This window comes from Crocodylus porosus, unplaced genomic scaffold (genome assembly GCF_001723895.1).
Source record: "Crocodylus porosus isolate Cpor-Errol unplaced genomic scaffold, CroPor_comp1, whole genome shotgun sequence".
Lineage (NCBI taxonomy): Eukaryota > Metazoa > Chordata > Crocodylia > Crocodylidae > Crocodylus > Crocodylus porosus.
The window spans coordinates 190,443,003-190,454,203 of record NW_017728906.1 but is presented as its reverse complement, the minus strand read 5'-3'; the positions used below and the strand labels follow the sequence as shown (position 1 = coordinate 190,454,203).

Below are 11,201 nucleotides of genomic sequence, written 5' to 3'. Positions count from 1 at the left end.
CGGGCAGTGCCAGCGGACGCACCCGGCCTGCGAGGGCTGCCTGGCCTGGGGCATCTCCGGAGGAAAGGCTGCGCGCGGGCGCCGTGACACCCCCGCGGCGCTGGAGGTAGCCGGAGGGCCCCCAGACTTCAGCCCTCCAGTGCCGGTCACTATTTTATTTTTTAAAAAAGGAGGAAGACGCAGGTTCCCTGTATGAGAAGCGGCTGCCGGGGCTGGGGGCGTTGGCAGGAGCCCGGTGTCCAGGAAGAGGAGCAGAGGGTGGTCCGCACACGGGTGACCTAAGGCTAAAGCTGCCCAACGTTGCGCCCGACTTCCCAGAGCCTTGCTCCAAAACCCAGGCACGTCCGTGGCGTTAGGAAGGTAAGACTGCTGATATTAAAATAGGAGTCGCGTGCTTTGATTTGTAGAACAGGAGGGGAAAAAAAGTTTTTTCGGCGGTCCGCCGAGACCCCCCAGCAGTGGTGAAGCGGTCCGCAAAGGAAAAAAAAGTTTGAGAACCGCTGTTGTAGAGTAACTGCTGTCACACGACTCAGTGGTTGCTGCTTATCAGTTATCACTCGTGTCCTCCCTTGCAACTTGCCTGTTTAGACAAGAATCGCATAACTGCACGGGATGCAATGACAAACCCTACAAAGAAAAGGGAAACTATTGAATAGCAATGGACAGAGAAAGAAATCAGACCCGCTGGTAGACATACAAGTGTGATCTATGTTTTTGTGCGTGTGTCTGCCGTGCTAGCACGTGCCAGAATACCCGTTGTGCTTCTGTATGTGTTGGCAGAGACCCCTGGCCTGAAAGGATCGAAATGTGTTTCAGGTTTTCCATCGCATCTCTTCCTACAGCCCTCCAAGTAGCGGGGAAAGGATAGAGTGAGCGCAACTTTATTTGGCCGCTCGCGCGTGTTCAGTGTCACTGACGGAGCATGCACACGCTGGAATTCAATTGCAGTTGGAGCCTCTTATTTCTTAAAGCACGGCTCAGTTAGTCTGGCTGTGTTTTAACAAGTTCCGCGACTAAGAAAAGCAGCTTAGGTATTTTGGCACAGCGGTAGCAGTAATTTGGTGCACCTCTGTAATTTGGTTTGAGGTAGGGCCCTTTTTTTTTGGCCGCATTAATCATTCTGGCCTCCAGCACTATGGAAAAACTTCCTTCATTTCAAAATGTAATGGAGACTAGTCTGTGCACAGGATTTCACACTGTAGGCTCCAGGATTTATTTTCATGTAATAGCCTATTGCAAGAACCACCCTCTAAACACTGCAGGCTTCCAAAAAATGACTTGCTTTTCAGAATATGATTCATGCACATTCTGAACGAGGCAGTTCTCTTTCACCAACATTTTTTCAAGGCATGAATGCCTTTTCCAGCAGGAAAGTATGCCTGCAGCGTTGTAGCAGTGTGCTGACCCCCAGGGTAGCTGTCAGTGTTTCCATTCCCAGACCAATTTTAATTCCATTATCAAGTACAATAATGTACAACCCACTTTTTATCTTGCCCATCAAAGCAGTGCTTTGTATCCAGTCCAAGGTATGTTATGTTTACGGCATGATTTAAATTAAAGTGAAACAATAGCTACCACAGTATAACCAGTCTGTATTGCAAGGCAGTGTAATCGTATCATAATATATCTGCTGTCAGTTCACACAAACTGTTCAAAAACAAGGTTTCCCCTCCCCCCTGTTCTTCTGACCTTCAGATGTCTTTCAGGGTCACTTATGAAATAATTAGTGAAACATAATTACTACCCAGTGTAGTACAGAACATTTCACCTACTAGTCTACTTCAGAACTAGAAATGAAAAGGTCAGTAATAGGCTCTCGTAAAATATATGTGGCATTATGCCGCGGGCCACAGAATTTGGGAACATCTGGAAAATTTAAAAATAACCTCATTTTTCCCCTTGGAGAATGTTAGAAAAATATTCCAGAATATGATATGATGCAGAAATGATGTGATACAGAACTTGTTGTACGTGTATGCCAAAGTAAGCTTATTTACAAAAGAAACAATAACACGTTGTTATGTGGAAACATAATTAATTGCACGGATTCATGATGGTGCTCTGATCGGTAATTGGTGCTTGGCTTCTAACCCAAGACAGAAACTTTTTTCTTTCCCCCCCCCCCATTGCATTATTAATGTTTTCATAAGAACTGAGACAATAAAAAAGCAGTAGCTGATGAAGTGACCTTTACATCCAGTGTATCTGCACAGTGATTGGACAGCGTTAAGGCCTTAAAATGTCAGGGAAAGGTTATAGATAGGTTTATACAAAGGTGTGCATTGGAGTAAAGCCTGGTTTCAAAGAGCGGAGAGCCACACAGATGTGATCCATACTTTTGCAAAGTTTTCTAGGGGACGAGTTGCAACAGGCATCGAGTTGTTCTCCTCGCTGGGGGGCTGCCCTCTACTGCCTGCAACTGTATTTACAGGCAGACGGGAAACAGCTTTGTGCAAGTAGTGGTTTATAGGAGGAACCGTCCCGTTGATGCAAAGGTCTGTGTGAGAGAGAAAAGAAGTACAGCAGTGTACCATTTCAGAAATGGGATATGTTCATTAAGTTGGTGATTCTCAACTGGTGTCCTATGGCACCCTGGGGTGCCTTGAGAACCTTTCAGGGGCACTACGCAATGTTAGCGCCGTTAGGTGCAACATGATTCACAAGATGAACCCAGGGATTTCAGATGGAAACGCAAAACTCAAGAACTTTTGGTTCAGAGACGATACCTTTTATTCGACCAACTTAGAAATCGCACACAACAAATATCTTTTTCTGCAGTCTTTCAGGCACGTGTGCCACAGGCTCAGGGAAAATCAAAGATGGCAAAAAGTCCTCACAGGTAGAAAATAAACTTCATTTTGCACAGAGTTTTGCATTTCTTTTTTGTCTCAGACCAACATGGCTACCAAATCCATCCCTGAAACATGGGGGATTTCAAATAGGAATCCATAGTATTAGAAACATTTTGAACTGTTGTGGTCTTTCGTAGTTTTTTGCAACAGAACAACTGCTGTATTATTTTTCCATCGTCGAAAAATGAGTGAAAGGGAAGAGTTGGCATTTTCTGAAGAGTGGGTCAAGCCTAAGGGGTGTCTTGCGTATAAAAAGGTTGAGAACCACTGCATTAAGCATCGTCTGATCCTGATGACATCTGTTTTCTGTTCCCACCGGAGAAACCACTAAGCATTTCCATATTGAGTCCTCTTCACCAGAAATTGTGTCCTCTTCGTCATCATCATGTTTCAAAGGGCAGGAGCTCAGCACTGGCACCTTTTGATGCGAATCATGTTTGACACCAAGAAATGTTGCCACACACACACACCTGTCCCTTCTGGAAATCTAAGCACCTGTCTGTAGCTGTGTGTAGTGTCACTTATGCTCCGTCCCTGGCCATCACTTCTAAAATCTACAGGTATAATGGACTATTTTGGGGAGGGGAATGGTAGGAAACCGGAAGATTTCTGTGCCTGTTTACATCACTCGGGTGAACTCTGCCTACCTTTGTCTTAGCCTCCCTTAAGATAAATAAAATGCCCAACCGTAGGTAAATCATCATAAAAGTACCCAGCCATAATACTAGAATCAGACACCTTCACACTGTTGTTCATGTATGTACCTTCATCCATAGTTCATGGGCTATTCCCCAGCACAGCTTAGAAACAGAGAATTGCGCTGGAAGGAGTTAAGAAGAATAATTTGCTCTCTTGTTTTTAGCTAGCTGTGATCACCTTCTGCACAGTCTCATGTCGTTTGTTTGCTTGAGGTATTTCAGGAATGATCATGTAGCGTTATCAGTATAACCTCAGCAGGGCTTAAATATGTGTCAGCTCAACATAATTGTGCAGTTTTGTTTGAATAATCCTTGTATGCAGTTGAACCTGCCTGCCCGTCTCCTTGCATAGGGAACAGCAGCTCCCACAGCGATTCAGCTGTATGGCTAATTTTCAAATAAACTAAAGTTACGCACTTCCCTGACTCCGTCCTAGTGCATGCTGTTCTGTGCTGCTCGAAGCCCTCTGCCTGCGGTTTGTCAACATATTCACAGTATCATTTTCCCTTCTGTGCTGGGAGGAGGTTAGTTTGTGTTTAATGCCTTTAATTGGCTGTGGAAGGAGGCAGTGTGTTAACTCCGAATCCTGCCTATAAACTCTCTCCACTGCCCTCTCTCATGTGCAGTTCTCACCTGCATTGTGGAAGCTTATGGGGCAGAGCAAAGCCTTCCTCTACCTTCTACAACCGGGGGAATAAACCTCCAGAATGCCAGTGCTGCAAATTCATGCTCCTGTTAAGGTCACATAATTTTCCCGGCGTTTGTCCATTCCTCAGTTTGATGCATCTTTAACCCAGGTCGTAAGGAAGTGGAGAGACTCTAGCAGCAGAGCGAGAGGGTTCTAGAGTAAAAAAATAACTGTTTTTAGCAAGACTTGAAGCTTCTGGATACATTTCTATGCTAATAGCCTATTTATATTTCCAAAGATGCTTAATGCTTGCAGTTTCTATTGACTTCAGTGAGAAGCTGCTGATACTCAGGACTTCTGAAAGAGATTGATTTTGCAGGTGCATGGCCAAATTGGGCTTTAAGTTTCTAAACTTAGGCATCGGAGCTAATGTCATCCTACAGTAGCTGTTACAATGTACAGCTAATATCCTGTAGCCCAAGGATATTTGGAACTATGAAAATCCCAGTTGCCAGCGATGTGACTCTTCATAGAATCACAGAAAATTAGGGTTGAAAAGGACCTCAGGAGGTCCCTTCCCTTGTTCAAAGCAGGACCTTCCCTAACTAGATCATCCCAGCAAAGACTTTGTGTAGCTGGGTAATAACAACCTCCAAGGATGGAGCTTCCACCACCTCTCTGGGGAACCTGCTCCAGTGCTTTCCTACCCTCCTAGTAAGAAAGGTTTTCTTAATCTCTAACCTGCACTTCCCTTGCTGCAACTTGAGATCATTGCTACTTGTTCTGTCATCTGCCACCTCTTTTGAAGCCCCCTTCAGGTAGTTGAAGGCTGCTATTAAGTAGGCCTGCGCGAGTTGGCAGCGATCCGATCCGGCTTTGGAGCCGGCCGCTTCGGATGGCCGCGATCCGACCGGGTTTCTGCCTCGAGCCGCCTCGGAGATCTGGCCGTAGGGTATAATGGGGAGTCAATGAAATATCTATAACTTTGTTGTGTTTTGTCCGATGTGGATGAAATTTTCCAAGATGGTAGCCTCTGCTGAGAGCATGAAATCCACCATGTTTCAAGAAGATCGGTGCAGGGGGTTGGGGAGAACTGCCCCTCAAGCTGTAGACAAGCAAAACTGGTGCCATGGGTGACACTGTGCGCTAAGGCACAGCGGGGTGACAGCTGCAGGGATGGTGGCCCCTGCCGTGACGCCTGCCAGATGTGGAGGAGATCGGTGTGGGGGGGTCTGGGGCCCTGCACCCCTAGCTGCTGACAGGCAAAACTCGTACCAAGACGGTGTCTGTCCTGGGGCAGTTGATTGCCTGTATTGAGTCTTTCCTCTCCTTAGCCTGGTTTGTAGGTGCTAATTGATGCTCGTTACGTCGTTATGTAGTAGCAAGGTCCTGTGTATTGAGCTGGTCCCCAAGTCTCTGAATGAATCATGATTGATTGATCCGTAACTGGGAACACAGCAGCTCAGCAGCCGGGCCTGCAGCCCTGTCTCCCCTCCGCCCCAGGACACACACGGTCAGTCCCACAGCACCCATGGCACCAGTTTTGCTTGTCTGCAGTTTTACTTGGCAGTTCCCCCCAAACCCCTGCACTGAACTTCTTGACACTTGCCAGGCTTTGTGGCCTCAGTACGAGCTACCAGCCCTGCAGTGTTCACCCCGCTATGTTGTAACGCCTAGATGTGACGTGAGTTTTGCTTTCAGGAATTTGGGGTGCTGTTCCCCCCAAGCCCCTGCATCAATCTTCTTGAAACTTGGCAGGCTTCATCCCTTTACCGAATCTGCCATCCCTGAAAATTTCATCCAAATCGGACAAAAAACAACAAAGTTATAGATATTTTATTGTTTCCCCATTATACCCTATGGCCGGATCTCCGAGGCGGCTCCGAAGCGCTTCGGGAAGCCGAACGAGGCGGCGCTTCGACCCAGACGTGCTGCTTCCACCCCCGAAGCGTCCAAAGCTTCTCTGGATCTGAAGCTCTGTCCAAAGCCTCACATAGCCCTGCTATTAAGTCCCCTCTCAGTCTCCCCTTCGCTAGACTGAATAAGACCAGTTTCCTCAGTAAGTCGCATGCCCCAGCCCCTCACCATTTTTGTTGCTCTCTGCTGGACTCTCTCCAATTTGTCCACATCCTTTCTGGAGTGAGAGGCCCAAAACTGGACACACTGCTCCAGATGTGGCCTCACCCCTGCTGAATGGAGGGGAAGAATCTGCTGGCAGTATACCTACCAATGCTGGCCAGTATGCCTTGAGCCTTCTTTGCAAAAAAGGCACGCTGTTGGCTCATATTTAGCCAATTGTCCACTGTAACCCCCAGGTCCTTTTCTGCAGAGCTGCCTTAAGTGGCTTTTGGGCAGGCACCATTTTTGTAAAGCATCTGTGTGATCCTGGATGTCTGATGTGAAACTGTTTTCTATACACAACATCACTTTTTTATTTTTAATTGAATTACTTGACATTCAGGGCATTCACATAAGTATCCCCAAGGTCAAGTTTTTGCTGAGTTGTGGTGCACTCTGTGGGACTGTTACTTTCTCTGACATGTCACTCAGGAATTTTTCCTCTGACTTCAGTGGGACCAGGACCTTGACCCTAAATAGAGAGAAACTTTTCAGAGCAATGCTAATGGGTGTGTTTGGTGAGCAAACTCTTGTTTTGCAGTGGTGAATGAATCTTACCTGTTTTCCATAGTAAGTAGAGTTTTACATATATATTTTTTTTCCTTCTTCCAGATTCATCTTCATCATGGCACAAGTTCCAACTCTGATCTTCCTTCTCTGCACTGTTAAGGCTGTCGTGTCCTCCAGTTCTCGCTGGAAGCCTACCTGGCCAGCCTACAAAGTGCCAGTCGTCCTGCCTCAGTCAACTCTTAATTTGGACAAACCCCGGTTTGATGCAGAAGCCAAACTGGAAGTAGTATCACCTTGTGGGCCCGAGTGCCACAAGCGTTCCCGGCTGCCGACTTACGAAGAAGTGAAGGATTACCTGTCCTATGAGACCTTGTTTTCCAACGGTAGTCTTACGGAAACTGAAGTAGGCATTTACATTCTCAGCAGCAGTAGTGATGGGTCGCAAAGTAGATCTCGAACAAAGAGGCAGATCTATGGCTATGACAGTAGGTTCAGCATTTTTGGGAAAGACTTCTTGTTAAATTACCCATTCTCCACATCGGTGAAGCTGTCCACAGGCTGCACAGGAACCCTGGTGGCAGAAAAGCATGTCCTTACCGCAGCTCACTGCATCCACGATGGCAAAAGTTATGTCAAAGGAGCCCAAAAACTGAGGGTGGGCTTCCTGAAACCCAAACTAAAAGATGGCAGCAGAGGTGCTAATATCACCAGTTCCAAAATGCCTGAGAAAATGAAATTCCAGTGGATCCGTGTGAAACGGACACATGTCCCCAAAGGATGGATCAAAGGAAATGCCAATGATATTGGCATGGATTATGATTATGCCCTGCTGGAGCTCAAGAAGCCTCACAAAAGAAAATTTATGAAGATAGGTGTGAGCCCACCAGCTAGACACTTGCCTGGAGGGAGGATTCATTTCTCTGGTTATGACAATGATCGGCCAGGAAATCTGGTTTACCGATTCTGTGACGTCAAAGATGAAACCTACGACCTCTTGTATCAGCAGTGCGATGCCCAGCCAGGTGCGAGTGGGTCTGGGGTATATGTGAGGATGTGGAAGAGACAACATCATAAATGGGAGCGTAAAATTATTGGGATATTTTCAGGCCATCAGTGGGTGGACATGAACGGCACCCCACAGGATTTCAATGTGGCTGTTCGCATCACGCCCCTCAAATATGCACAGATCTGTTACTGGATCAAAGGCAACTACCTTGACTGTAGGGAGGGATAGAGACCGTAAACCTCCCGGAAAGCACAGCACTTACAGGTCTTAATTACCTTTCTGAGGAAAAGCTACCGATTTGTCTGTTGCAAATGTGTGCGAGTCTGTTCTGAAACACCAGGATGTGTTTGATGACATGAGTCAAACCACTTTGGAAGGCGATTGCGTGACGAGAGTTGTGGTTAGAAAATGTGGAAGGGGGGAAAAAAAGTGGGGGGAGGGAAGAGGGAGGTGAAGCTGCTTACTTTGTAGTTCTAGCAATTTGCTTAATTTGGGAATACAAAATCTAACCTGTGTCCAGAAAAGTAGACAAAAGGGATGCTGTTGACTATCTCATGCATACGTTTGTTGTAATGAATCCCAAGGTTAACAGAAATGCTTTGATCTAAAATTTTAAATGCAAATACAATTTTGGGGCTGGTGCTCAGGGTCCATCCCCTTCCTCTGGTGCTTGCAACCCAAACATTGCAGTGTTTTATTAGTTTGTGAGAAGGGCAGTTCTTATATAGTGGAAGTTGAGCACCTTGCGAAGAGCATAAAGGGTAAATAAAGCAATGAGGTTTTACATTTCTGCTTGAGTGATTTGAGGCTTTATTAGCAACATCAAAAACATAGCACACAGTCCTACAAAGATATAATAAGGATGTACATAACATGTAGTCACGTGAGCAGCCCCATTGATTTCTCCTTGTATAAGCAGTTATGAATGTGATTAAATCTTTACAGCATCTGGGCCTGAGTTTTCAATCCACCAGGAACCTTAGAAATACCTGGTGTAGAAGGTCTTGGGGTAAAGTTTTATTTCCTATTGTAACTTAACTAGATCTTTAATCATGGGAGGTTTCTCACATTAGTGTCCCCTCCAGCAATGCAAGCTCTTTGGGAGGGAAGGAGAAACATCTTTTGTCTTGCTGGCCACTTATATTATTAGTTGTAAGGTTGGGAAAAGGAGAGAGGATGAGGATGTCATTTCATTCCATCCCTTGATCTGTGTCCTTATATCTGTTTCCATAGCTATGTGGGTAAAGGTATTGTTACTGAGGTTGGTATGTATATCTGCCATATCAGTTTAGTGGTGTAACTTACACAGCATCTAAACTTCTGTTTTCTTGCACTATTTGGGGCAGTTTCCTTTGAAAACTACATGTTACAATTAGTTCTTGACCCATGAAATTCAGTAGGTCAGCAGCTATACTGGAGCTAAATGATGGCTGGTGTTTCTTACGGACATTAGTGCCTTTTACAAGAACAGGGTCATAATTAAAACAAAAGCTACATTTTTAGAAATTGGGAAAATCCAGCCAAAAATGTGGATAAATCAAAAAACTTTGGTCACAAAGTGTTTCTCAGGTTGATTGTGCCACGTTTCTAGGCAGGTATTATGGCAGCACATAGCTACTTCTTTAAACAGGAAGGTAGACGCTGTCTCGTAGTCTAGATTCCATTGCACCCATCTCCTGCCAACCTCTATAGCTCCCCAAGTTATGCGTTGCACAGATGTTACATGCGCAAAGAGCAGCCCTCTAGTGTGAAGTGCCTGAGCTGAGCAAGAATGAGTCTAGGTAGGTTTCTCCTGTGCTTTGTAGGAAAATTTTATTTCAGTTAAACCTTATCTTTTTCAAGTTAGTAATTATTCTGGTGTCAGCAAACACATGGCTGATGGTGCTTTATTCTTTGGAAGGCCTTAACTCTAGTCCTAAACACCAGTTTTGCTAGAGCAGGTTTCTGTTAAGTGCAGTGTTCAAAACCGTGGGACCCAGAGGTGGGTTTTTGGTGCACTTGGATACAAGCAGTTACTAATGCTTTAAAATATGAATAATTACTGTATGTATTTGACAGACTTCTGCCTTTTTATTTTAGATTACTTTATAGCTGTTATCAGGAGCACTTCTGTTTGAATGTATCACAGTGAATAAAGAAAAGTAACTTCAATGCAGACATGCTTGTACTTGTACCATACCTGGGGTTGTAACTACAGTCCCATTTTACTTTTACTTGTTTTTAAGGACATTCAAATACAGCACAGATGTATCAAACACTTTGATGCTTATTCTTCATTTATTTCCTTTCAGCCTGCTTTCCTGAATACCCACTGCATAAAGTAAAATTGGGTATTTTTCCCTGCAGAGTTGGTTGCTCAAAGAGCACTCATAATTATAGCCTTCGTGGGATGATTGCTTTTTTAAAGTAAGAGTCATAGGTCACATTTCATGTTTAACTAATATGAGCTTAATACAGTAGAGAAACACACTTTTCCATACGGTAACTCTCCTGAAATAATAGGAAAAATTTGGCCCAAGGAGTTCAAAGCACAGATGATAATTTTATAACAGAAGAGTTAATGATTCTTATTTTCCTCTTAGATAACTGCTAATAACTGCTTTAAAGTCAGTGATTAGACTAATAGAGGTCAGAGGAGACTAGGAGCCTTGACACGCGAATATGTCACATTCATTGAATCTAAGACGCCAAGGGCATTTTCTTTTCTAGTTTCTAGTTGTTTATGATACTTTGTGCATCACGGCACCTAAGCATTGCAGCATGTTATTATGTTCTTTATTGACCTGTGACCTTTCATCGTACATGTTCGAAAGCTCTGCAGTTGGGATACTGTTAAGGCTGGTTGAGGAAAGTTGTGCAGGAGAGAAGCCAGCTGGTGTAGTAATTTTTGTATTAGCCAAATTACAGACTGACTTCTGCAGCACCCTTGGAGAAGCGGAGGGGATCTCTCTTTTATTGTAACCACATAAAAAGATTGTTAATGAAAAATAGAAAACTCTTAGATGCCCTGGGTGGGATTTTCACGAGTGGTCAACATTGGATAAAGTACTCCCATCCACAAAGCACTGGGTGTTGTTCTCATGTTATAACTGGGGCATATTAAAAATATGTAGCTTATCAGAAGGCCAGAAATAAGAGATTTACAAGACTGTGCCTCTAAAAAACTGAATTTCAGCCAGTTGATTGCAAATCTTAAATACTCTACAGAATTAGGTGGATAAAATGCGTTCTCCCTCTTGTAGCTTAATATAGCAAAGAGGATGAACGTGGATGTCTTGTTTTGTTTGTGAATGGAGAGGATTATATTGGTTCAGGTTATCTTCTGTTACAGCATGCTTACAAAGCTGGCATGGGATAAATCCTGGTTAATCTGAAATAACCTCTCCCTC

At 44.5% G+C, this 11,201-nt stretch overlaps 1 protein-coding gene across 1 annotated transcript; it reads left to right on the top strand.

Moving 5' to 3' along the window:
- Positions 1–259: 259 nt before the first annotated feature.
- PRSS23 (protease, serine 23) lies at positions 260–10,070 on the top strand. Its single transcript, XM_019530376.1, has 2 exons — positions 260–360; positions 6,909–10,070. Exon 2 carries the CDS (start codon positions 6,922–6,924, stop codon positions 8,038–8,040), a length of 1,119 nt encoding a protein of 372 aa, XP_019385921.1. The 5' UTR covers positions 260–360; positions 6,909–6,921; the 3' UTR covers positions 8,041–10,070.
- Positions 10,071–11,201: the final 1,131 nt, after the last annotated feature.